The following is a 27,934-nucleotide window of genomic DNA, read 5'->3' as shown; positions in this document are numbered from 1 at the left end:
GCCCTGGCTAGGGCTAATTTTAACTTCGAGTTGCATACCGTAAATTCTGTCTTACACATTACCAAATAAAAATAATAATAATAAACTGAACACACTGGCATGTTCTCATACTGAAACTATCCTCAACATATTATTTGCTACTGGAGTTATTCCACATACCCTATTCAATAGTCTCAACAATTAATTATTATGTTATCGCCTTACCCATGTAACTGTTTGACGAGGAACTCGACTAGTTTCAAACCATTCTAGAAGCTCATATTTATGAGCAGTATTCCGTGACTGGATTGTCGCACTGCTACTTGTAACATAGCATAATAATTAATTTAGTTTGTCTTACAAAAGCTATAATAAAATTATAATGTCAATAACTACATTAAATATTAGTCTATCTAATTACCTTCTACTGCAAATAGCATTTTTTTTAAATATATGACACCTGAATTGATATTTTTTTTAAATAGCTATTTTAGTAGTTAAGGTACGGCCCATACTTCTTTAAACCCCACTAAGATGGGAGAAACATGAAAGTTTTGAGAAATAATAATAATAATTGTTTTTTATTTATCCTCAGCTGTCACACCTAGACGGAGTGCCATCAGAACGTCTGATCTGTGCGACCTGTGTGTCCCGTATACGTGAGGCTCTGAGCTTCCGGAGACAGGTACTCCGGTGTGAGGAGGCATTCCTACAGATGAAGATATATGATGCATCCAGTGAAGGTGTGTATTACGGACTTAAAAGATTTTTAATTTCCATACGTCATCATCCCCATTGAATCTGCAACACTTTACCCAGCCACCAAACCAATACAAGTCAGCGCACAGCTTACAAATGAACTTTTAGGTCCACTCTAGTTCTCGAATGCGAAGTTTCGTTTAATCTTCGGCCATAGGTTTTATTGATTTACTAATAAACTAATGTTTAATTGATTTACTTATAGTAACGTTTTATTTTAAATTCAAATCAAAACCTATTTATTGGTCTTCATTTCATTCGCAACTAATGAAATTGTAGTACGAAATCTGCGAAGTTTTCGAAACTTAGTTTTTCGTTGAATTAGTAAAGTAGTCCTCCTGAAACCTATTTCAAACTTAGTTTTTATTCATTCCAGAACCGAAGATAGAAAGCCAGTGGCACCCAAGAATCGAGGTGGTAGTAAAGGCTGAGCCAGTACCGATGCAAGCGCAGAGCGATGATGATCACTGCACAGATACTCTCGCTGATACTCCAGGTATAATAATATTATTTTTTTACATTTGATGGGTCGACGTTTAGCCGCTATCTTACCTGATGGCAAGTATTGATACTTGTCTGGGCGTCGGGGATCGCGTGACGATCTGCGTCCACCGTAACCGTGTGGGTCTGCGAACGGCGAGCAAGGGTAGCCCGACCAGAACCAAACCTGAGCGTTCCATTCGAAAAAGCCGTCAGACCACCACAGATGAGGCCCAGTAGGGCTGATGCCTGATACGGAGCTGCGGACTACCTAGCGGGTTTACCGGGGCTCCAGCTCGAAAATCAGGAGTAGGAACGGGGTAGATTTTAGTCAGTAAGAGTCTGACATTCCCTCTCGCCTCGCTTAAGGCGGGAGCAGTCATTGGACTAGACTAGATTATGACAAGCCCTCTTACCAAAGGCCCACAGTCCAATAATAGAGTATTCATAATAAATCATGTTCTTAAAATTTCCAGAACCCCGACCAACAAGCGATGACGATGACCAGCCTCTAAAAAGTCTCGCCACGCAGCACATAGAGAAGACTGATAAATTTGTGGAAATACATGTCCCTCCGTTGGACTCTGTTAAAGCTCAGGCGAAGTTGCCTGATTCGACAGTGGCGCCACCTCTCGCTTTGATGCAGAAGCAGAGTGAGTGAACTTTGATTTTATGGTTTTTCAAAATCGAGGTGGTAGTTTTTGTAGTAGAATTTTAAGCAGTATGGTGTTATAGTCTTCAGTTGGATGAATAAGTGTTAGATTTTTCGAAAGACGCAATGAATAGAAGCTGGTCTTCATTGCTTTCTTTTACGAGTGTTTTCAAGTAATTATCGAATAAACGGTGTTGAGTAGTTAATGAATTTTGAAACAATTCTTTCAAAATTTCTCATAAAAATATTTAGTATCGGTATGATCGGGTTTCTTTGACCCTATGGGGTAACATTGATCCGAATTCTATAACCAATAGTAATCCAGAACAAAGCTAACTAAACTGTAAAATTAATGTATTAGTTTTACACTGGTCACTTACGTCCTAGGCTCAAAAAACCCGATTTCCCAGTTCACCATTGCAACCAATAACTAAAAAAATCTTTATCCACAGAACTGCCAATGGAGAAAGTACAACAAATCATGCGAGAAAGAGACTCATCATACATGACAGAGACAAACATATTGACCATAGTAGAATATTCCTACGTCTGCCCATTTAAATGTAGACACAACCACTTACTATGCTACTACTGCGGAGAGCTATACTCAGACCCGGAGCTATTAAGGCAGCATACAATAAATACACATAACCCTAAAAGATTTAAAGTCACAGAACATAAGAAAATGGTCAAAATAGACCTTACAAGAATAGACTGTAGACTATGTGGCATTAAAATTAATGATCTAGAAAGTTTCAAGAAGCATATATCTGAGATACATAAGAAGAAATATTATTTTAATTATAAAGATTCTGTGTTACCGTTCAAGTTAAACCGGGATGAAATGAAGTGTGCTATCTGTAATGTCTTGTTTCCGTATTTCCATGCGTTGAATAAACATATGAATGAACATTACAGTAATTATGTTTGTGAGACTTGTGGATTGGGTAAGTTGATGGTTTTTTTGTTTATAATTAACCCTCATCGGCCTCATCTAGCTATTTGAAATATTGACGTGTAAAAGTGTTATTTTATAACTTACTTACAGAAAATAAATATCATTTATCATTTAACACGTTAGCTGCCACGTAGGTCACCGGTGACCGACGTTAGTGGAGGATTTGCCTTCAACAGTTTTCTGATAGCAGTTAAAGGCTTAAGGAGTGATGGTCGGTAATAATAATATTATTATTCTCAGTAATATTTTGGAGACTTTTTGAAGTACTATCTGCAGTTTGTATTGTGCCCTGAAACATAGCTAAAAAATAAAGTCTACCACATAAAAAGACGTCTATAAGGCAACAACTCTACCTACCCCTCATTCCCAAAGGTTTCGTGGACAAAGGCCGCTTCGTGATGCACCAACAGAGACACGAGGAAGGCGACTTCCCGTGCCCAGACTGCGGCAAGGGATTCAAGGCGCTATACAACCGGGACCTGCATATAGATCGCGTGCACCGCAAGAAGGGACGCGTCTACTGCCCGAAGTGCGACGTCAAACTGATGTCCTACTACCAGAAGTTGAAGCATCTGGTCGAGGTTTGTACTACTAACTACCCTCATGAGAGAGTGAGAGAGAGAGAGAGAGAGAGAGAGAGAGAGAGAGAGAGAGAGAGAGTGAGACACATAGAGCGTCTACTGCCCGAAGTGCGACGTCAATCTGTTGTCCTACTACCAGAAGTTGAAGCATCTGGTCGAGGTTTGTACTACTAACTACCCTCATGAGAGAGAGAGAGAGAGAGAGAGAGAGAGAGAGAGAGAGAGAGAGAGAGAGAGAGAGAGAGTGAGACACATAGAGCGTCTACTGCCCGAAGTGCGACGTCAAACTGATGTCCTACTACCAGAAGTTGAAGCATCTGGTCGAGGTTTGTACTGCTAACTACCCTCATGAGAGAGAGAGAGAGAGAGAGAGAGAGAGAGAGAGAGTGAGACACATAGAGCGTCTACTGCCCGAAGTGCGACGTCAAACTGATGTCCTACTACCAGAAGTTGAAGCATCTGGTCGAGGTTTGTACTGCTAACTACCCTCATGAGAGAGAGAGAGAGAGAGAGAGAGAGAGAGAGAGAGAGAGAGTGAGACACATAGAGCGTCTACTGCCCGAAGTGCGACGTCAAACTGATGTCCTACTACCAGAAGTTGAAGCATCTGGTCGAGGTTTGTACTGCTAACTACCCTCATGAGAGAGAGAGAGAGAGAGAGAGAGAGAGAGTGAGACACATAGAGCGTCTACTGCCCGAAGTGCGACGTCAAACTGATGTCCTACTACCAGAAGTTGAAGCATCTGGTCGAGGTTTGTACTGCTAACTACCCTCATGAGAGAGAGAGAGAGAGAGAGAGAGAGAGAGAGAGAGAGAGAGTGAGACACATAGAGCGTCTACTGCCCGAAGTGCGACGTCAAACTGATGTCCTACTACCAGAAGTTGAAGCATCTGGTCGAGGTTTGTACTACTAACTACCCTCATGAGAGAGAGAGAGAGAGAGAGAGAGAGTGAGACACATAGAGCGTCTACTGCCCGAAGTGCGACGTCAAACTGATGTCCTACTACCAGAAGTTGAAGCATCTGGTCGAGGTTTGTACTGCTAACTACCCTCATGAGAGAGAGAGAGAGAGAGAGAGAGAGTGAGACACATAGAGCGTCTACTGCCCGAAGTGCGACGTCAAACTGATGTCCTACTACCAGAAGTTGAAGCATCTGGTCGAGGTTTGTACTGCTAACTACCCTCATGAGAGAGTGAGAGAGAGAGAGAGAGAGAGAGAGTGAGACACATAGAGCGTCTACTGCCCGAAGTGCGACGTCAAACTGATGTCCTACTACCAGAAGTTGAAGCATCTGGTCGAGGTTTGTACTACTAACTACCCTCATGAGAGAGAGAGAGAGAGAGAGAGAGACACATAGAGCGTCTACTGCCCGAAGTGCGACGTCAAACTGATGTCCTACTACCAGAAGTTGAAGCATCTGGTCGAGGTTTGTACTACTAACTACCCTCATGAGAGAGAGAGAGAGAGAGAGAGAGAGAGAGAGAGAGAGAGAGAGAGAGAGAGAGAGAGAGAGAGAGAGAGAGAGAGAGAGAGAGAGAGAGAGAGAGAGAGAGAGAGAGAGAGAGAGAGAGAGAGAGAGAGAGAGAGAGAGAGAGAGAGAGAGAGAGAGAGAGAGAGAGAGAGAGAGAGAGAGAGAGAGAGAGAGAGAGAGAGAGAGAGAGAGAGAGAGAGAGAGAGAGAGAGAGAGAGAGAGAGAGAGAGAGAGAGAGAGAGAGAGAGAGAGAGAGAGAGAGAGAGAGAGAGAGAGAGAGAGAGAGAGAGAGAGAGAGAGAGAGAGAGAGAGAGAGAGAGAGAGAGAGAGAGAGAGAGAGAGAGAGAGAGAGAGAGAGAGAGAGAGAGAGAGAGAGAGAGAGAGAGAGAGAGAGAGAGAGAGAGAGTGAGACACATAGAGCGTCTACTGCCCGAAGTGCGACGTCAAACTGATGTCCTACTACCAGAAGTTGAAGCATCTGGTCGAGGTTTGTACTACTAACTACCCTCATGAGAGAGAGAGAGAGAGAGAGAGAGAGAGAGTGAGACACATAGAGCGTCTACTGCCCGAAGTGCGACGTCAAACTGATGTCCTACTACCAGAAGTTGAAGCATCTGGTCGAGGTTTGTACTGCTAACTACCCTCATGAGAGAGAGAGAGAGAGAGAGAGAGAGAGAGAGAGAGAGAGAGAGAGAGAGTGAGACACATAGAGCGTCTACTGCCCGAAGTGCGACGTCAAACTGATGTCCTACTACCAGAAGTTGAAGCATCTGGTCGAGGTTTGTACTACTAACTACCCTCATGAGAGAGAGAGAGAGAGAGAGAGAGAGAGTGAGACACATAGAGCGTCTACTGCCCGAAGTGCGACGTCAAACTGATGTCCTACTACCAGAAGTTGAAGCATCTGGTCGAGGTTTGTACTACTAACTACCCTCATGAGAGAGTGAGAGTGAGAGAGAGAGAGAGAGAGTGAGACACATAGAGCGTCTACTGCCCGAAGTGCGACGTCAATCTGATGTCCTACTACCAGAAGTTGAAGCATCTGGTCAAGGTTTGTACTACTACCCTCGTTTTATTGTTTTTTTATCAGGAAGAGAGTGAAAGTGAGAAAGAGAATGAGCAAGAGGGTGAGAAAAAGAGTAAGAGTGAGAAAGGGTGTGAGAGTGAGAGTGGGAATGAGAGTGAGAGCGAGAAAGAGAGAGAGTTGGAAAGAGAGTGAGAGTGAGAAAGATAGCGAGGGTGTGAAGGAGAGAGAGAGAGAGAGAGAATGAGAGTAAGAAAGAGAAGGAGAGTGTAAAAGAGAGTGAGAGATGTATGCATGTTGTGTTGATCAATCACTGGATACACTACTTTACCTGTATTTACCCGACAATTATGTTATAGCACCAATTATTATTTGTTTTCGCTTAAATATTAAATGACTATAATATGTATTTATTGATTAATTGGCAGGTACACGGAGAGGAGCCGCTCAGCTTCCCGTGCACGATGTGCGAGCGGATCTTCGAGACGAGGCGCACGCTCACCATACACAGGAGGAAGGAACATCTTAAAGATTACAGGTACTACATCTCTATATCTATACTTACTAATATTATAAAGCTGAAGAGTTTGTTTGTTTGTTTGTTTGTTTGAACGCGCTAATCTCCGAAACTACTGGTCTGATTTGAATAATTCTTTTTGTGTTGGATAGTCCATTTATCAAGGAAGGCTATAGGCTATAAAACATCACGCTATGACCAATAGGAGCCGAGTAGAGCGGGTGAAACCGCGCGGAAGTGGCTAGTATAAAAATAATTGCTGTTCGTTAGTCTCGCTAAAACTCGAGAACGGCTGGACCGATTTGACAAATTTTGGTCTTGAATTAGTTGTGGAAGTCCAGGGAAGGTTTAAAAGGTGGGACTAAAATGTTTGAGGCGGTATTTATCTAGGGGCATGGCAGTGCCTCCGCCAAGTCGAGCAAAAAAGAGCGGCACGGCCGTACCATCCTTTCCTCGAAGCCACTCAGGCCAATTTCGACCGATGACCAAGTCAATTTATTTTATTTATAACGTAAAATAAATGTAATATTTATATGATAACAGTTTACATAATAACTTAAGACAGAAGGTCCCTTAAGTAGGGACTAAATAAAATAACCGACTTGGTATTACATGGATCTCACAACTTTTTACGGTAGAAAAACTGATGAAGTGCCAATTTCTTCAAGGTTCTATCACCTAATGGTATGATGCTAAGCAATCGCCGCCGCCCATGGACACTCGAATCACCAGAGGCGTTACAAGTGCGTTGCCGGCCTTTTGGAGGTTAGGAATTAAAGGGTTGTTGGGGAATCGGGGATTGGAAAGATTGTGAAGCGGGGTAATTGGGCCTCCGGTAACCTCACTCACACAACGCAAGCGTTGTTTCACGTCGGTTTTCTGTGAGGCCGTGGTATCATTATCAAGCCAGCCAAATCGTGCCGAAGCATGGCTCTCCCACACTTAAACTTAAGTTGCTTCAAAAGGGTCATGAATTTATACTGAAACTAGCGGACCCGACAGACATTGTCCTGTCTACACGTCCTTAATTTGAAAATTTGTCGGATCCAATGTAAAACATTCCAATTCCAAAATTCCAAACAAAGCTAATAAATTAAGACTTAATTAAAAAAACATTGTCCAGCGCAAAATTTTGAATCTAAACCATTCTCAGATCCCCTTGAACACACACAAAAAAAATCATCAAAATCGGTCCAGTCGTTTAAGAGAAGGTCAGTGACATACACACTTACAGAAGAATTATATATATAAAGATATATATTTCTTCCGTCGTCGCCGTCAGCTGAGCTGATTGTAAACTGACACATGCGTGCTGCCATCTGAACAGGTCCGCTCAAACTGTTGTGGTTCTTTCCTCAAAAGACCACTACAGAATAAACTTGCACGGTTCTCCGACATCTCTAATTGATATTGTCTGGACTTTAAAAGAGACTATGACCTCTGAGTTTGTTTCGGCATTTCTTCTCAGAGTAGTCGGATAGGAAATGCCGGCCTCATCTAGCTATTTGAAATATTGACGTGTAAAAGTGTTATCTTATAATCTATTTACAGAAATAAATATCATTTATCATTTATCATTTCCAGATACGAATGCCAATGCTGCGGCCAGAAGTTCTTCACCCGTTTCGCTTTAAACAATCACATGCCGACACACACGGGCGAGAGGAACTTCAAATGTAAAGTCTGTGAGAAATGCTACCCTCGTCTCAAGACCCTGAAGGACCATATGAGGATACACACGAACGATCGACGGTACCGATGTCATGTTTGTGGGCAGGCTTTTATCCAGAATTGTAGTTTGAAAGGGCATATGAAGAGTCAACATCCGGAGTATGAGATGAGGTAGGTGTTGTAAAGTAGGTTTAGGGAACAGAGAGTAAGGTTCCCTAAGAAAAGGAGGATCCTCCGACCAGGCGAGGTGATCATTCTGCCCAACTGTTGTTCGTTGGGATTTTCTATCCATGTTAATTCGAGTCAACATCCGGAGTATGAGATGAGGTAGGTATTGTACAGTAGGTTTAGGGAACAGAGAGTAAAGTTCCCTAAGAAAAGGAGGATCCTTCGACCAGGCGAGGTGTTCGCGCCTGGCGGGCTTTCTGCCCAACTATTGTTCGTTGGGATTTTCTATCCGTGTTAATTCGAGTCAACATCCGGAGTATGAGATGAGGTAGGTATTGTACAGTAGGTTTAGGGAACAGAGAGTAAAGTTCCCTAAGAAAAGGAGGATCCTTCGACCAGGCGAGGTGTTCAGCCTGGCGGGCTTTCTGCCCAACTGTTGTTCGTTGGGGTTTTCTATCCGTGTTAATTCGAGTCAACATCCGGAGTATGAGATGAGGTAGGTGTTGTAAAGTAGGTTTAGGGAACAGAGAGTAAAGTTCCCTAAGAAAAGGAGGATCCTCCGACCAGGCGAGGTGATCATTCTGCCCAACTGTTGTTCGTTGGGATTTTCTATCCATGTTAATTCGCATGTTAACTTCACATGTGCTATGTAGGGTTTATGACGTCATCCGTTGAGTTGGTTGTCGATAGTCTGTGTAAGGGCCAATTTATACTAGCGTTGAAGCGTTGTTCGCGCACAGACGCGCGAAAAAGGACGAATGCGCGCGCCCCTTTTTAAAATCTAAGAAGTAATGTGTGCGTTACGCTGTGGAGTTAAGGTTGAATTTGTTATGTTCAGTTTTGGATAAACGCTTCGATGCGCTTCGACTCTGCGCTAGTATAAATTGACCCTAGGGGTACAGATACACTGCCATCTTAATTGATTTGATGGATAAATAGTTATCAAGACTTCTGGCAATAAATACTGTTATTTTACAAGTTTTTTAATATATTAATATTATGTGTAAAACAAATTGGCATAAATATGCCAATGTTTTGTAATAACTATCGTGAGTGAGACATACTAAATTAACTAAAAATCAATGTTTACTCACGTACATTAATGGAGAAAAACTCTACTAGTTTCGAGTCACAGAGGAAGTCTTCATCATGAGCAGCGTGTGTAGACTATTAGAGCTTTTCTCCATTAATGTACGTGAATAAACCGTGATTTTTTTAGTTAATATGTCAATTAGTTCAAGTGTTAAGCAAATATAGGGTGACTGGTAATTAGTGAACGATATTTAATCACATGATTGTACTCTTGATTACAAACAACTTTCCCAAAGAAACTTTTTTGTATACTGTACAATTAGGGATTGCAATCCGGTCCGCCGGATCCGGTAATCCGGCGGATCCGGCGTGTTTTTGGACCTACCGGATCCGGTGAGTCGGCGCCGGATCCGGTGGCGGATCCGGTAAAGCAAAAAATACACGATTTCAATACCTAACCGAAAGAGAAATAAAATTCTGAGCTCAATATAAGTTCACAATGCGATTGTGTAGTCGTGTATTATTAATTTATTACTTGTTCAGTCAGAATATTTACCTGCTTTTTTTTGTTAAATTCAGAACGGAAATGTTTATGTATCTAGGGTATAGAGGGAAAGTTAATGCTCAAACAGAAACAGATTATGAGAAAATACTTAAAAAAGAAATGACTGTGTATGAAGTAGAAGGAGTAAAATGGAAAACACATTTCGCTGATCTACAGTTACTTGATGGCGATTAGGCCAACCAGTGTTGAGGCAGCAAGGGCCTTTTCTGCCGCAGGTTATATTTGTAGTGCCATCAGAAGCAGACTAGGAGACAGTACAATAAACACTATTTGTTTTCTAAGATCGTTTTTTCAGGCACAGAAATAATTTTAATTTGAATTTTGCATTGCAAAAAATAAATGCTTCTTGTTGTGTTTCTTAAGATTATGAACTGAAGTTCTTGATTTTATAAGTACAAATTTAAAAGACTGTTTTGTTATATAACTGTGTAGATTATTAATAAGAGTTTAATAGTATTATTATTACTTAAGTACTTTCAGATACTTACATAAATAGGTACAGCAATAAGTGAGAGTCAGACTGATTACTTTATTATTAAAAATAGTTTCATAATTTGATTTAGTACAAATAGTACCAAAAATTACAATTAATACCAAAAAATATAATTAAAAGTGATTTTATTTTCCATAAATACGTATTTTATTTTCTTTTTATACATTATTATCAAAACTATAAACCACTAAATACTAGGCCCTAAGTAACTTTAAAATCCGGCCGGATCCGTCCGGATCCGGCCGGATTAGCATCAATCCGGTGAATTCCGGCCGGATTGAAAATCATACCGGATTGCAATCCCTATGTACAATCAACGTATTAAATATCGTTCACTAATTATCAGTCACTCTATATATTGCCCATTTAGGAGCACTTTTAATGCCTAATTACTACCTGTACATAATGTTTATATACATTGTATATACCTGAGTACTTAATTTGTTTAATTATAATTAGTTAAGGAATTATTTATTTGTTAGTTTTTAAGCATTATTTTATAATAATCGTTTTACGCTATGATTGGTTGGTTTATTCGAGCCGGCCAATCACAAATCTGTTCATATCGGACGTAAAATACGTGGAGCGTATCATCGGTCGCACAAACGTATCATCCGTTGAGTGTAAGGGTCGATTTATACTAGTGCAGAGGCGAAGCGCATCGACGCGTATTTCTAAAACTGAACATAACAAATTCAACCTTAACTCTACAGCGTAACACACACATTACTTCTGAGATTTTAAAAAGGCGCGCGTATTCGTCCGAATTCGCGCGTCTGCGCGCGAAATATATCGCTGGAATTCACTTTGGTTGTAAAGAATTTGACGCTTCGATGCGCTTCGACTCTGTGCTAGTATAAATTGACCCTAAACTGTGAAATGTTTTTCTATACATTTGTCTGTTTTGGCGTTACGCGACGCATGTTCCGTCAGATATGAACCGACGCTTATACCTATGTTATATAGTACCACCTTTCTTATTTCTTGAAGAGATAAAGAGAAGTAGTAAAATTATTTAAATTACGTTTAAATAATGAACTGATTATTTTATAATTTATTCCTCAGTGAAATTGTACATGTTTAATGTATATAGAATTATTTATTATTAAATTGTTAATATTAAGTAATAAATATTTAATAATAGGTACGAACTTTGTTATAGAATTTTTTATATAAGTAGGTATAAAATAAACTGAATTTCAGATAATTGTGTCGTTTTTTTTTAATCAAACCTTGTTTACCTTTTACATTATATAGGAATAACAAAGTTATCGACATAGCCCAAACGATTTTTTTTTAAACGTTGCCCTACTCTACTATTTTCACATACACATCACACCCAGACCCACAACAACAATTTCTGGATCACACAAAGAGATGTTCCGTGTGGTAATCGAACCCGCGAACACGTTGCACTACAGCCATTTGCGCAGCCACTGCGCCAATTGTGTGGTCAATCAGATTAGCAAACTGTCAAGGCCCGCAACGCCTTTGCATTTGTAACGCCTCTGGTGTTTCGGGTGTCCATGGGCGGCGACGATTGCTTACCATCACCTGATGGTAAGCAATCGTCGCCGCAAACAGACTGACCACCTGGTCAGTCTGTTCGTTTACCGACTTATACCATAAAAAACTGAAGTAGCACGGTTCGGTACTTCGGTAACTTATCGGATAATCAGAGATTTACCAGAACCTCAATTTTGCTTTCCCATCCTCAATCCTAAAATATCTAGTAACTTCTCTAGAGGTACAGGTGTCCAAGGGCGGCACTGATTGATTACCAACAGGTGATCAGTCTCCTCGTTTGCCGACCCATGGCTCCCGGCCCACACGCCACGGACATGTGGCATGTTATAATATGAAAAATGACAAACGACATTGTGGCTTATGGTCAATGTCATAATAAAATACCGTTGGAGTAGACGTTCTGGAGTGTAGACCCACAGACCGCATCTACTCGAACGTAGTGTAGGATGCCCTCCAACCAGATGGAGTAGTATATGGTGGATTTAGGAATTAAAACAATGTAAAATTTTCTTGAAAATTGATGTAATTTTCTATTATTATTAATCGATAAGTACATATTTATAGGATTAAATTACTTATTACGTAACTTATATTTTATATTTACAAACTTAAATATATTCTTAAAATTATTGTACAATTTAATAAGTTAAATCGAAAAGAAATCGATTCAGCTACAAAATGTCCCATCACTAAAACTTAAGTGTAGCCAGTTAACAAAAATATTTTGTAAGAATTTTACATGAACAAATTATATTATAATCAATGCCTTTTAGAAAAGGAAACCCATTAGGAATTACAGAAATGCGATTATTCTGACATGACTATAATCGCAAGAGGCACGCCGCACTCTAGACAACGCAAAAATATTGTATCTTTGTAGTTTACTTTACTAAATTTCAATATAATTTTAGCAGTGACTATTTAGGCCATAATAAATTATTGCTTAGATTCGAATATCGACAAGAAGACCATTTTTTTAACCTCAATGTTGACGCCCTATACTACTGTCTCACTCACACATTTTTTTTGAGGGAGGAAACTCATCCTATGCCTTCTCCCGCCTTGGGCGAGGTTGGTTGAGAGGGAGTGTCAGTTCGTTCTTTCTGTTCCGTTCTTTCTAAAACGCGGACTACCTAGCGGGTTTACTCCGGCTTGAAAAGCAGAAGTAGGAACGGGGTGGCCTCGCCTAGGGCGAGAGAAGTCACTGATGATTTTCGCGCCTTAAAAAAACCAACGATCTACCTGTCTCACTCACACACCAAATTTTAGACAGAGCCAACAAAACCTACTCATTCCCCTCTTCCAAGCTTAAACTCTGATGCTGCCGCTTCATATGATTTCTCAAATTAAAATTCTGCGTAAAAGTAGCATTACATATCAAACAGTTGAACTTTTTGAAGCTAACATGCGATTGTATGTGTACATTTAACCCCCTTAGTCTAGGATAGGACTTACCGCAGAATTCACATCGAAAATTCCTTTCCCCTGTATGAGTGGCCATATGTTCTTTTAACCTTGAAGGGAGGTAAAACCTCTTGTCACACAAATCACATTGATGTTTTAAGACTTTTAAATGATGTCGCCTATTATGTTCCCTCAAAGATTTCCGGCTATCGTAAGCCCGATCACAGTGATCACATGGGAACATTCTCTCCTCACCATGCGAATCTATCATATGTCGGTATCTAAGGGAATAGGTGAAGAAAACAGAATCACATTTGTAACACTGATACGCAGGTTCCTTCCTATGCATTTTAGCTTCGTGTAAATAGCGACTGTGTTTAGACTTAAAGACTTTACCGCAATCCTTACAAGGGAAACATAAGTCCACCTTTTTATGAGTTTTCTGATGCAAAATCAACATGCGTTCTTCGAAATAATGCGCGCCACATATATCACATATACACGTACCAAAATGTTCGGCCATATGTTTTTTTAATGCGTGAAAAAAACCGAAATTACTATCGCATTCTATACAAGTCAAATTGTTGATAGTCAAACGAAATTTCAAGAATTCATTCGAAACGTCAAATAGGGTTATGCCGTGAGCGCTAAGGATGTGCGTTTTAAACGATTGTAGATCATCGATTGTGATGGAGCAGAGTCGACAATCGATTCGGAATATATCGATTTGGATTTGTTTTTTTATTGAAACTATGTCTTTGAATGTTTTTGGATCGTGTGTGAGAGTGTGCTCTCTCAGTCGGTTGGGGTCTGTATGTCCTTGTCGGCAGTAGATACAGAAATAATCACTAAATGATGAGTTGAACGGACAAACGTACGAATTCTCTACTATAGTAATTGTGTTAAAAAGGATTTTTTGTTCGTTATCTATATTCCTCTTTGCTGGCGGAGATAGCGGTTTTGGGCCTGGAAATAAAAAGAGGGGAGTGTTAGAAAGATGTTATAATTTTGGATAATTGGTTTGGGAATTAGGATTTAAATATATTAATTAGGAATTATTTTAATTGGAAATTAAAACTTAAATATTACGGTAGAAAAACTGATGAGGTACGAGTCTTGCTCGTTGTGTGAATGAATTTACCGGAGGCTCAATTGGCCCTTTTCCAATCTTCCCAATCCCTGATGCCCCAAATAACCCTTAAATTCGTAATACCCAAAAGGCCGGCAACGCACTTGTAACGACACTGATGTTTCGAGTCCCCATGGGCGACGGCGATTGCTTACCATCAGGCGATCCATATGTTCGTTTAAAAAAGTGTTCATAAAAAAAACTACGCAACTGATTTTGAAGTTTTTTTTTAATAGATATAGGAAGGTTATATGTATATATAAACCTTCCTTCCTTCCTTGAATCATATACATGCATAATATATCACCATTGCACCCATGCGAAGCTGGGGCGGGTAGCTAGTAATATTTACCTGTATCCTGTACATCAACATTCCTACTCCTCAACTTGACCTGTCTACATTCAGTTTCCGTCTTCTTTCGTTTAGCAGTCTTCGTTTTAGTTTTTAATTTCTTCTTTTTTGGAGATTTTTTTATTTTAATTTTAATTGATGTATCGCTCGCGTTGTCTGCTTCTGTAATGTACACATCATTATGATCATTAGTCCGGAGTCTGGAGACTTCAAAAGGAGAGTTTGGTATAATCACCACCTTTTTTTTTTAGGGAGAAAATCATTCAATGACTTCTCCGCATTGGGTGAGGCGAGAGAGTGTTTGACTCTTAGCATGATTTTTCACCAGAGATGTGCTATGTAGTTTTGTTACGCAGATGTAATAGCTAAGCTGTGAAACTATGTGACCGTGTCGATTGATACTAAGCTATTTGTAGCTGTGCGAGGAAGATGCGCAGCTTGAGTGTGTGATGTATCGATAGTAGGGAAGCCATCCATAGCTCACATCTATAGCACGCATCCATAGCTCTTATGGCATATATATAGCATATATAGCACTAGTGGAAACGGATTCAATTAAGCTATGTTTTTTATACAGAAAGATGCGTGCTATGGATGCGTGTCGCAGAACGCTGCTCATAAACATGAGCCTCCAGCATGGTTTGAAACTAGTCGAGTACCTCGTCAAACAGTTACATGAGTAAGCCGATAACATAATAATTAATTAAAGAACATTTAAAAAAAATAATATTATTAAAACTTATTTTTAACTTACCAGTCTCCTCATCCGGTTGATATGTATCGTCCATGTCACCATCCAGATCCTGGGCTTCATTCCCATCATCCACATTAACATCCAGTGATTGGTTTCCATCACCTATGGTCAGGTTCTGGTCATCCGTCTGAACAGGTTCTTCAATTGGAGTACACATGTCTTCTGGTTCCACTTTGACTTCCAACTCACTCTTGAATATGTGGGTGTTGGTGCAGCAGTCTTCTTCTAAAATGGGGAATGGCAATTGATAGAAAGTATACTATAGTAATAACTTTCATCATTAAAACATAATACACTATTATTTGTGAAAGTTTGTTTGTTGGGATATTTGTCCATCAATCGAGTTGAATTGGTATAAAGAAAGGGTATGATCTGAATTGGGTGTTAGGATACCCTTGATCCCACGGGAACACTTTTTCGGGTATGCTTTTTGTCTTGAGGATGACTATAAAAAACGGAACGATTAATAGGAGCCGAGCAGAGCGGGAGAAACCGCGCGGAAGCAGCTAGTCAAACATATTTATCAAGTTAGTCACAATGCACAATATATCTAAATATTTGGAAACTTTACTGACATGCTGCCAAAGCTTACAAATCCATTTAATGGAAAGCAGTTACCATAGCTTATCTCAGTAACACCAGTTTCTGTATGTATTCAGAAGGAAAGAAAAGGTACTTTCTTTTTTTTGTGGGTGAAAAATCATCCTATGTCATCGCCCATATTAGTTGAGGAGAGAGGGAGTGTCAGACTGTTACTGACTAAAAACCACCCCGTTCCTACTCCTGCTTTTCGAGCCATTCCCCCAGTAACTTGTTAAGCAGTCCGCAGCTCTAGAGAGAGATGGTACTTACTACTGTGCCCGACAGGGTCCATAATTGTGACTTAATACTGTATTTTTTAACACCTGTGTACATTATGGCTGCAATAAATACTTGAATACTTACCATCATGAACTTTGATATTAGCATTGAGCAGTATTTCCTCGCGCTGCAGCACCTGCTGTCGGAAGGCGCGCGCGTCCCGCAGCCGCACCACGCACGTCGCGCAGATCAGGCGCTCCGCCTCCTCGCCCTCCAAGTGGGATAGCTGGAGATAGATATAAAGAAAGTTTATAGCTGTTAATTCTAAGTCTGAAGAATGCACCTGTGTTTGCACACACACTTGTGCACTTTAACATCACCTGCATAGTGGGCTAGTCTAGTTAGATAGACAAGCCACCATGATTAAAATGGACCAGGAGATTTTTTATACCTACATATATGTGTCTTATTGTGAAAGGAGACTTATTCTCAAGCAAACAGATTAATCTTAAAATTATATGTTACTTATTAATTAAAGAGATACTTTTAATAGACAAGTGATAGATGATGATGAATAGAATGGCGAGAGGTACCAATAAATAACAAGAACCAGTGAATGGTAAATGCTATCAATATGTGTTATTCTCAATTTACTCTTTGACTGCCTCGTTGGTCCAGTGTTCGCGAGAGCGACTGCCGGAAAAGGGGTTTCGGGTTTGATTCCCGCTGTCAAAAGTATCACTGGGCTTTTTTAAATGGAATTGTGCCCAGTATAAATGGCAATAGGCTCAACCCTTTTACATTAAACTTATAACACAAATGGGGAAAAGTGGGTGTACATTGTACAGCGGCATTACGTGCCGTAATGTGCAGATGCACCTCTGCCTATCGTTTCGGAAATTAAAGGCGTGACTCTGTTACTGTATGTGCACCTCTGCCTACCCCTCTAGAAGGTAGAAATTGTAATATTACTTATGTACTTACAAGTAAACCGAAACAGTCAACAAACATATCGGAATAAACTTCTCTTGTACCGAGCCACTCATATTCCACATTCAGAAGTCGGCATTTCTTCATAGCACCACAACATCTACACAAACCAGGGTCCACAATAGGACCTTTACGTGTATTCGTTGTCATTTTAACTGAAAACACTTATAAATCTCCATTAACAGCGAATCAAAATAATATTATTTTGATATTTTTTGACAGAAAAATAGACAGATCGAAGTATACCCAGAGATGTCAAATCTATCGACTTTCGCATTTGACAGCTATTTTTAGTGATGGGCAGTGTTGTTTTACGGTAAGTTGTGCATCGATAAGTCAAGTTCGGTTTTTTTTAAGCCTACTACCTACCCGATAAAAGATGGCGCTGTTAATAGTAAATAGGAATTAGTTTTGATTAAAAACTCATTGAAAGATTCAACTAGTTCAAGAAAGAAAGGCTGGGATAAGATGATTTTTAAAATGCGATAAAATCGTAATAAGTATCTCAATGATCATTGAGACTTCAAGAAGTATCAGCTATGAGCAGTGTTTCAAATGCAACAAGCTGTCTGTCATAAAACAGAACATTATTAGAATTTTGAACTTATTGGGGTTCTTTAGTTTGTTCTGCTGGGAATACGACTCAAGTTATTGAAATGAAAACATGATTAAATAGAACGTCTAGAAGTTGCTACACTTGGAAGAATTACAGGGTCACTAGTTCTTATTTTATAAAAAAAGAATTTACACCTATTATACTTATCATGTATGTAAATGTTTATGTGACATCTACAATATGTTTCTCATAGAAACTTTTCCAAAGTGGAGAGGATTATTCTAGGAAAGGTAAATAAAACACCAATTGCCTTTATTAATCATTTTATAATATTGTAATTGATACATGAGATCCAATTATGGGAAATTTCGGATTTTACGCTAATCGTAATCGCAATCAGGGATAGTATGCTACTATTGATCTCTAAAGACACAGAGAAAACACTGAATATTTTGAGTTACATATCAATCGTTAAAATTTTGATAAAATCGCCAAGACATTCACAATAAACTTGTATATTTGAACTAAGTTCTATTCTACTTACTAAACATTTAATGATTATAACATCGTATACACTAAAGTCCATTATATGAAGGTATTTTGAAATTGTAATACATGACACATAGATCAATAAAATCCACTACTGTTACAACTTGATATAATGAATTGATATGGAACTATTTCTAATACATCGAAGTTACACATGTTATACTGAATCTATAAAGAATGTCCCTATATATTTGGGATCGTTTGAGTCTTCATCAAGTCAGTCGTGAATAAAATGTTACAAAAATAACATTCCTAAATACACATTACAAAATTATTGTAAAATTTACACAAGAAAAAGAGAAGAGAAGCTTTTGCTTCGATAATACTGATGAGTAAGGTTTTAAATACAATTATAAAGGGTTAAAAAACTCAGTATCAGTCATCACACGTTAGTTATGGCATTATCATTCAATTTTCAAACATTTCATACATACCTCAATGATCGCAATAGTTGCGTTAAATTTCGCTCTATTAAAACCATACACTGTGTTACACACCATCACAATATCATCCTACAAAAGTAGGCATTCATTTAACCATCTCAACATCTCAGCCTTTTAACAATCAATCTTAATATATGACAATACCCTGTGACATTAAGCATATCACTCTCAAACCCGAAAATTTCAATTATCATCAAAAATATTTCAGTCGATACAGTTAAGGTTAAAATTTTAATGATTACGAATTCATTTGCTTGCTTTGCTACAATCAGTTTCACTCTTTAAGAGTGTTTATACTCAAGTTTCTCTAGATAACAAGTACATTGTTTTAATTTAGAATTGTTAGTGCCAATTGTAAAATCACGACAAAAATTAGTTAGTGGCGACTTTTTGGAAATACTTAGAGGAAGGTTAGTATAAAAGAATAATAATTCACGACTCCAGGAGATGAATTTAGTCAACATCGTATTCTTGCTCAGCATTTGGATCATTTGGAGCTGCTGGGTCCTTGTTTTCAGTTACTGACATTGCAATATTTGGATTAATCATTGGGGAGAGATGTCCTTGCGGCAAAGTCAGTTCCATTGGTACTAATCCAAAAGATTTAGTAGAGCCAGACGGATACACGAACACGTTTCGTTTTGGTGGACCAGATTGATCGTTTGCTGCAGCTTGGTCTTGGTTTTGCCCAGTTGGCTGGTTAGGTGGAGCTGATTCCTCTGTGGGTGCTTGCAGAACCAGTTCCATTGGGAGATCATGCTGGATTACCTCGTTTGCTGGAACCCTCTGCCTCGGCTGGACCAGTGTGAGTAACGCGGCAGATTCCATGGCAGAAGCCACATCAGCTGTCACCAACATTTTCATTGGCATGCGCATGGTCATCGGGACAGCCATAAACATTGGCACATTCGTGTTTGTTGATGCCACCATCTTCATAGGGATTACCATTTTCATTGATGCCGCCCCTACTGTAGGTGGAAGCACTTTGGGTGCAGCTGTCGGTACGGGTACACCCGCCGGTGCGGTCATTACCAGGGGAATAGACATTACCTTTGACTCCGACATATTCAGCTCGGCAAGTCTCTTCATCTGTGCAACTACTTTTGTTTGCGTGCTTTCCGGGTTTGGCGGGTTGACAAGACTCGAGTTTGGGTTTGAAACTAGCAGTTGAATTCGTTGTACACCCGATACACCTGGTATAGGCGCAGCTTGGCTTCCGGAGGCAGAACGTTTGGCCGGAGCAGACTCTTGCGAAACGACAGCAATCTGGACGGGACCAGTACGCTTCCTCGGTGCAGCTCGTGGCACCTGTGCTGGTGGGGGCATTTGTTCAGAATCATCAATTGGTGCGGGCGCTACTGCTTGCTCGGGTTGTTCCTCTGGAACCGGTGGTTGCACAGGCTTAATTACAACTTGGTCCGCCGCAGCCTCTCCAGGTTCTTCATCGTCTTCTTCGGCCGAGTCAAGAACAGACTCATCACTGCCCACCACTGCATCCTCTGGGTCAGACGGTTCGAACTGTTGAACTATTGCATCGGCATCTCCTTCGTTGTCAGAAGATTCCGGCGTTAGGGGCTCGTAAACCTGATATGTCAAAAACGTTCTTATAAGAAGTTGTCGCCTCTCACCTTCGGAAATTGTATTAGTACGGATTACTTCACTCAATCCGCTAAAGTTGGCCCAAGCGACTGACTTCACAGTAAACGCGTGTGGTTCAGTTGTTCTGTCGAACATTCTCCAAGTTGGGATCCCAATGTGTGGGATCACACGAACAGAAGGATACATGTACGAGTCGATTTTGTAATTAAACAGCGATATTGTGGTTTCGTACATGTTTTTGTGCAGCACGAAGGCAAGTTCGTAAATTACGTCAGGCCAGCTAATGCGGTAGTGACTCCAGATCACATAGTGATTTTTTTCTATTGTTTTCCAAAGGTCTAGAAGTGTGGCCTGGCAAGCTTCCATCTCCGAGAGGGTATGGATACGATCAATGTTGATTGCAGCGATTCTGGTTTTCAACAGAAGAAGACGTTCACGCTGGTGAGAGATGAGTATGTTTCTCATTTTCCTATCTTGAGTTTCGGGTTCTGGCTCATACTGCTCATCTCCGTGACTTTTCACGAATTCTCGCAAGACGCCCACTACATTGATGTAGTATTTTTTACATCGTGCAAAGTATTTTTCAGTGAAATATCTGTCATCTTTTAATTGAGCTTCGTTTAACAATTGGTTATTGTCATCAAAAAGCCTCCACAAAGTTTTTAGAGCATCGACAGATTCTTGTGTAAAATCCTTTCTTACAAGGGGCATTTCTGCATGTAGGCACACCATATATCTATTCGATCTATTCAACGTTTGACCGATTAAACGTTGGGTGGCAATAAGTTCTTCCATAGTCAGTTCAAGTAATCCCCTCATTTTGATTAAGTTCTTGTTGAAGAAATAAAATAAATTGCACTCGTGTGATTTCAATCAATAATTGTACCAGGAACTAAAATGCCCCACCTTGAATCTTCTTCCCGAACGGTGTTAATGATCACTGATTGGTTTGAGCACTAATAATTTCACTGTGGATCTCGCTTATTTATTAAACAAGTCACGGAACAGTTTTTCGGCATTTTGTTAAAAATACTTTATTCGTAAAGATTATGCAAATATATTTAAGAGCAATAAAGTTCTCAATCCACTCAGGACACCTTCTGGTTGTCCATCATTGGAAATGAAGAATCGATAATCTGACATAACCGGTGCGCGGATGCGCGCGCACGTTGCGCACTCGTATCGTTTTCTACATCGAACAACACTAGCGCACCGCCGCGCCGTCAAGCGATCGATGGCGTCGCTTTGCGTTTGTTTCGTGAAAATAAATAATTGGAATGTGTGTTTGTCTACACAAATTAGTTAGTTATTAGTAATTATTATGATTATCGTATTTCCTGTGAAAATAAGTTAGTGAAACGTAAAAATGGATCCGAAAACTACGGATTGGCGGGCCGGTCCCAATGTTTGTCGTTGTTGTTTAGCAGAAGGGTGCTATAAAGACATTTCTACGGAGTATTTTTGGATGGGAAAGCGCGAAGTATACGCTGAAATGCTTTCTGAAACCCTTAATCTAAGTGTAAGTAACTAATTTATAGTTTATCGATCCATAATCGCGAAGACGCCACGGCATCCATTTTCTTAGTGAAGAAACTACTTTTTTTTATAACCCGACAATTTTGTAGAGTTCAGTTCGTTGTGTTGATAGACTCTTTACTTGAAACCTCTTTCGTTTGGTCGGGTAATAATATCTATTGGGAAGGAATGTTGTTTTTTTTTTAAAAGGAGTTTGGGAATGAGAAGATTTTTCGTCTTTTGTATATTAAAACAGAATCTGAGTTGTATATTAGAATTTAGTTGATGTAGTATTGGTGTATGTGGTGGTATAATTTACCCATAGACTGCATAGGCATCATATTTTATTGTTATGGGAATCTCAACATCATACTTCAGAATACTTCCTCATCTAGCCTACAGAATACAGGTGTTTTATAGATTGAAAGAAAGAAAGTAAAATTTATCAGAATTTTTATTTATTTATATTAATATTTATTTTGAAATAAAATATTAGGATTTTCTCCTGTCGTGGGTACATTTACAAACATACAAATTCACATGCACATGACACCCAGACAAGAAACAACATTTGTGGATCACACAAAGAGTTGTGCTGTGTGGGAATCGAACCTGCTACACGTTGCTCGGAAGCCGGTTACTCAGCCACTGCACCAAACGTGTAGTCATATAGAATGTAGTTACAATGGGTGTTTTATGTTAATTAATGTCTCATACATTCTACCGAATCGGTGTACAAATATTAGACTTATTTTCTACTTATAAATATTATGCACTATACTATAACAATGTTCTTATCATTAAGAAAATCTTATAATTGATACAAAGCCTAAAGGAATTGATTAGTAAGATGTCTAAATATAATTTGAGCAGCTCAAAAAACATTGGTAAATAAAAATACTGACAGAATAGCTTATTCATATATATTATTTTCATGTATTTTTGGGAACAGAGAATAAAGTTCCTTAAGAATTGGGGGATAGAGCCTCATGGGTATACTGCCCAACTGTTGTTTCTTGGCATTTTCTTTCCATGTTTATTAGCATTTCAACTTCACATGTGCGATGTCGGACTTGTGTCATCTGCTGATTGGTTTGTTAATCCTCAAGAATGTGCAACTTCTGTCACTTGTCATGTGTCTCCACAGTGTCACACCATTTAGGCTTTTGATGAACACTTCCAAATTAATACCAGCTATGTTATGTCTTCCATATAGTGGCAAATACTTGTTATTACTGAGACATCAATAAAACTATAAAGCAACCCTTCTTCTATTAGGTGTGGAATTACCTGGTAATAACCGCTTACCAGGGCTCCGTGCTTTTTAGCGAGTAAGAGTGTGACACACTCTCTGGCATTATCACCCAAGGCGGGAGAAGTCATTAGATGACATCCCCCTTAAAAAAATAAACCCTTTTTCTATTTCATAAATCGATTGAAAAACTCTAAAATATTAGCCTTAGGCTGGTAATTTTTATTTATTTTATTTTTAATTAGAAAGTTGCCTCACACTTGAATTTTCTCCTGTGCAGTACATTTACAAACATTCAATTTCACATGACGCCCAGACCCGGAACAACAATTTGTAGTTCACACAAAGAGCCGGTTGCCCAGCCACTGCACTGACCATGCAGTTAAAAGTAACTCCTCTAGTGTTGGGTGTCCATGAGCGGCGAAACACCAGAGGCGTTGGGAAATTTGGAATTAAAGGGTTGTTGGGGAATCGGAGATTGGGAAGATTAAATACCATTTTTTTGTTTTTTAATAAAACGTTGCCCCACACTAGGATGTTCTCCTGTGTCGTGGGTGCGTTTACAAACATACATGTTCACATACACATGACACCCAGACCCGAAACAACAATTTGTGGATCACACAAAGAATTGCTCCGTGCGGGAATCGAACCCGCTACACCTTGCGTGGCAGCCGGTTGCCCAGCCACCGCACCAACCGTGCAGTCTCAGGTGATCTCTTATGCTATAAAAAATCAATGTTATTATTTTTCCAACAGATTGCCTATTCAAATTCCGGCGGGCCGAACAGCAACAGTCGGTTGATATGTGAACTGTGTATATCGCGGCTGCGGGACGCCTCGGACTTCAAGCGCCAGGTGCAGGAGTGTGAGCGGACGTTCCTACGGCATCTAGATCCTGGCAGCTCTTCCATGGCCGGTGATGTTGAAGGTATGAGTAAACTGTAGTAATTTTTATAATAATTATCGTAAGATATTAAATTAACTACAAATTGCGGGTTGCTCATGTAAATTAATGGAGAAAAGCATGTGTCAATGCGCATGATGAAGAGTCCCTCTGTGACTCGAAACTAGTAGAGCTTTTCTCCATTGATTTATGTGAGTAAACCACGGTTTTCAGTTAACTGTAGTAATAATTATAGTTGTGGTTAATTACGGTGTGTAACATAGGTACTATAAATTTAATATTGATTAGACTTATTGTAAAAAAAAAATGACAAGGGCACGGAGCAAGAGCAGACGGATCACCTGATGGTAAGCAATCGTCGCCGCTCATGGACACCCAAAATACCAGAGCGTTGCCGGCCTTTAAGGAGTTAAGAATTTAAGGGTTGTTGGGGAATCGGGAATTGGGAAGGGGGCAATTGGGCCTCCGGTAACCTCACTCACACAACGCAAGCGTTGTTTCACGTCGGTTTTCTGCTCGGCCGTGGCATCACTCCGGTCGAGCCGGCCCATTCGTGCCGAAGCATGGCTCTCCTAGGCCACAGTTTCAGAAATTAGCGCGTTCAAACAAACAAGCAAACAAACCAACATGCTATTTACTATCTATTTGTTTATGCCTTGCTTTGCATCTATACTATACTTACTAATATTATAAAGCTGAAGAGTTTGTTTGTTTGTTTGTTTGTTTGTTTGAACGCGCTAATCTCAGGAACTACTGGTCCGATTTGAATAATTCTTTTTTTATTGAATAGTGAATTTATCAAGGAAGGCTATAGGCTATAAAACATCACGCCACGATCAATAGGAACCGAGCAGAGCGGGTGAAACCGCGCGGAAGTAGCTAGCTATAAAATAAATGTTAATCCACCCTTCCATTCCGCAGTAACCCTGGAGCCGACAGAAGTAGACCCGGACGTGAAGCTGGAGCGCGTGAAACAAGAGAAGCCGGTCAGCGACGATGATGACGAGTTTGACGAGCGATGCGGATTCGATGACGATGACGATGATGACGATCGTGAGTTGATGCTAATTGTCTTGCTAATATTATCACTGTCGTACTCAGAGTCATTTAATGGTTAATTAACCCAGTTCTTAGTCATTGTTTTTGATATAATATTATATAAACTAAGGAATAGTTTAACACATTGAACGCCGTGGTGGTCACCGGTCGACGTTAGCGGAGGATTTGCCTTCAACAGTTTTCTATTGGCAGTCAAAGACTTAGGTAATCATTAAATGTCTCTCAGTGCGGCAATAAATACGAAAGTTTGTATGATTGTGTTTGTGTGTATGTTTGTTACTCAATGACGACAAAACGGCTGAAAGTGATCGGGATGAAATTTGGAACCAGGATTGATTGTGTTCTGGAATAACACATTGTCGCGAAGCCGCGGGCAGCTTTTTCGTAATATAACTTCCCATAACGGGTAGACAGAGGTGCATTTTGTACGTGCCATTTACTTTTCACAAGTTATGTTATGAGTACCTTGTAGTCCAGACTCCATGCTTCCCGTAGCTGACTACAGCCACATTTGCGATTGAACCCGAAACTTCTTGCTCTCCAATTGTAGTTGCGAGCAATAACACGTTCTTACATACTTATTCATCTAACACAAATTCTTTTAAACTCACTCTAGCATAAACTAAATCAAAATCTCACCTATACCATCTCTATTTCCAGTTGACGATCAACCCCTAACAAGATTAGCTAGCAGGATACCTAAAAAGGAGTCAGTAGACTTACTGGACCTACTCGATAACACTAAGGCAACGGAAAAGAGGAAATCTTCATCGAAGGCTAAATCAGTGCCCACCAAAAAGGCTAAAACTATCAAGAAGGATGTCAAAGCGACATCTAGCAAGACACCGGTTAAAACTGAGAAAAAGAAAAAAGGTAGGCATCGCATTTTGTTATATTATTCGTTGGTGAGTCAAGGTGCTGATGATGATCGCTTAATTTTATTTAATAAGTGTGGGAGCCATGCTTCGGCACGAATGGGCCGGTTAGACTGGAGTGATACCGCGGTTGAGCAGAAAACCGACGTGAAATAACGCTTGCGTTGTTTGAATGAGGTTACCGGAGACCCAATTCTCCCCTTCCTAATCAATCCAATCCCCGATTCCTCAACAACCCCTAAATTCCTAACCCCCAAAAGGCCGGCAACGCACTTGTAACGCCTCTGGTGTTTCAAGTGTCCATAGGCGGCGGCGATTGCTTACCATCAGGTGATTTGTCTGCTCGTTTACCGGATAATACCATAAAAGCGCCACGGCTGTTACCATCCTTTTCTCGAAGCCATTCAGGCCAATTTCGACCGCCTATAACTTGGTTGTGGATAAAACAAGAAGCCTGAATTTTCAGATACTTGATTTGAATGAATTGCACAACTTGATTCCCCCTAGTCCTTTCCATCATCGAACCACAAGACAATCGGCGAGGCGTCACCGCTTCATGGTAGATATCCCACCCACTCGCACGAAGCGCTTCGCTTCAAGCTTCCTTGTGCGAACTGCTAGGAAGTGGAACTCCTTGTCGGAGTCTGTGTTTCCTGATGGGTATAACCTGGGTGTCTTCAAGGCCCGAGTGAATAGGTTGCTTATGGGCAGACGTGCTCCATCGTAGGCCGCATTATCACTTACCATCAGGTGGCTAAACGTCGACCCATCAAATGTAATAAAAAAATAAAAAAATACTAAGCAGGCATTATAAAATATTATTATCATTGGCAACTCTGCTCACCAGCTTACAGATTGACAGGAATCGTACTGGAATAAATACTTGGGTACAGCTGAATTGAAAAGTTCACATTTTGTTTACTTATTCTTATAGACCGCAATAGACTGGATTTTTCATAATTCTGTAGTACTTTTGCTTTAAAAACTACTGTCGTTCTTATCAAAATCCAATTGAATTACACTTCGCAATGCACTTATGACTCCTCTGGTGTCAATGGGCGGCGCTGATATCGTTTGCCATACAGTTTATTTTGTTTCATAAATCGTCCAAAAATCAATAATCTGACTCGTAATAATAAATAAAAATGTAGTAAATTCCAGTACAAATCTTGTCAATACAACTTATATATGTTATTTGCATGGTTTTAGTATAAGTTTAACATATGGATATGTCTCGGAATTAAGTTCGTTTTGCCAATAAATAGATGATGGATTGATAAATATGGGGTGTATGTATTATGTATTATTTTTATTGTATGTTTTATATACTAATATCTTGTTTAAATAAACATAATTAATTGGGTTTGAGAAATCATAGTATCGATTTTATGGTTCCTTTATTAAGATAGGCTTTTTTACATTCTAGTAAAAAATGGGTTAATATTTTTTTCAAAATACATAAGACTTACCGCCGTACCCGTAGTCATTTAATGGTTACTTAACCCAATCCATAGTAATTATTTTCCGACCAAAATCGTTACTAAGGAACAGTTTAAGTAATCATTAGATAAATGTCTCTGAGTTCGGTAGTAAAATCTTAATTTTTATACTATAAACTGTGCTTAGCAATTGAAAATCACATGTATTCAACTGAAATAAGGTATATTTTACTCCTTCACTTAATGTCAGTGGTTCTCAAACTTTAATCATCACTTTAAATATTGGTAACAACGCCATCTATCGTATTGTACACGTATTACCAAGACGCGCCATATTGGTTGAGCTGTCATCTATTTTGCGAAACGGACGTTACAGAGCGTTTAGTATATAAAATGTTTATTAGTTTGTAAGATTTGCTTTGTTGTGTGTG

At 39.6% G+C, this 27,934-nt stretch overlaps 3 protein-coding genes across 26 annotated transcripts in view; 2 read left to right on the top strand and 1 right to left on the bottom strand.

Moving 5' to 3' along the window:
- The window catches only part of LOC118278870 (gastrula zinc finger protein XlCGF26.1-like), a 206,449-nt gene that overhangs the window by 2,374 nt on the left and 176,141 nt on the right, over positions 1–27,934 (top strand). The window contains exons 2-9 of one of the 9 annotated variants that reach the window (XM_050703591.1): positions 575–722; positions 1,115–1,234; positions 1,695–1,871; positions 2,323–2,817; positions 3,201–3,409; positions 6,335–6,444; positions 8,008–8,283; positions 8,777–8,849. In XM_050703591.1, coding sequence (XP_050559548.1) covers positions 575–722; positions 1,115–1,234; positions 1,695–1,871; positions 2,323–2,817; positions 3,201–3,409; positions 6,335–6,444; positions 8,008–8,269 — 1,521 coding nt within the window. In that variant the 3' untranslated portion in view covers positions 8,270–8,283; positions 8,777–8,849. Of the gene's footprint in view, positions 1–574; positions 723–1,114; positions 1,235–1,694; positions 1,872–2,322; positions 2,818–3,200; positions 3,410–3,569; positions 3,736–4,837; positions 4,965–6,334; positions 6,445–8,007; positions 8,305–8,425; positions 8,462–8,594; positions 8,718–8,762; positions 8,850–27,934 lie in introns of those variants that run through there. The other 8 variants (XM_050703593.1, XM_050703597.1, XM_050703595.1 and 5 more) reach the window with 8 other exon arrangements.
- LOC118278934 (zinc finger protein 77-like) lies at positions 13,128–17,573 on the bottom strand. Its single transcript, XM_050703550.1, has 5 exons — positions 17,304–17,573; positions 16,464–16,605; positions 15,519–15,743; positions 14,765–14,926; positions 13,128–14,249 (listed from the first exon to the last, which is right to left on the bottom strand). Exons 1-5 carry the CDS (start codon positions 17,457–17,459, stop codon positions 13,165–13,167), a joined length of 1,770 nt encoding a protein of 589 aa, XP_050559507.1. The 5' UTR covers positions 17,460–17,573; the 3' UTR covers positions 13,128–13,164.
- Positions 21,658–27,934, top strand: part of LOC118278916 (zinc finger protein ZFP2) — a 48,540-nt gene continuing 42,263 nt past the window's right edge. For 7 of the 16 annotated variants that reach the window (XM_050703496.1, XM_050703494.1, XM_050703493.1 and 4 more), the window contains exons 1-4: positions 21,660–21,975; positions 23,983–24,154; positions 25,052–25,183; positions 25,850–26,062. In XM_050703496.1, coding sequence (XP_050559453.1) covers positions 21,823–21,975; positions 23,983–24,154; positions 25,052–25,183; positions 25,850–26,062 — 670 coding nt within the window. In that variant the 5' untranslated portion in view covers positions 21,660–21,822. Of the gene's footprint in view, positions 21,976–23,982; positions 24,155–25,051; positions 25,184–25,849; positions 26,063–27,934 lie in introns of all 16 variants that reach the window. The other 9 variants (XM_050703502.1, XM_050703501.1, XM_050703497.1 and 6 more) reach the window with 5 other exon arrangements.

Source organism: Spodoptera frugiperda, chromosome 24, assembly GCF_023101765.2.
Source record: "Spodoptera frugiperda isolate SF20-4 chromosome 24, AGI-APGP_CSIRO_Sfru_2.0, whole genome shotgun sequence".
Taxonomy (NCBI): Eukaryota; Metazoa; Arthropoda; class Insecta; order Lepidoptera; family Noctuidae; genus Spodoptera; species Spodoptera frugiperda.
Note: the sequence above shows the minus strand (reverse complement) of the source record. Positions and strands in the feature narration are given on the sequence as shown.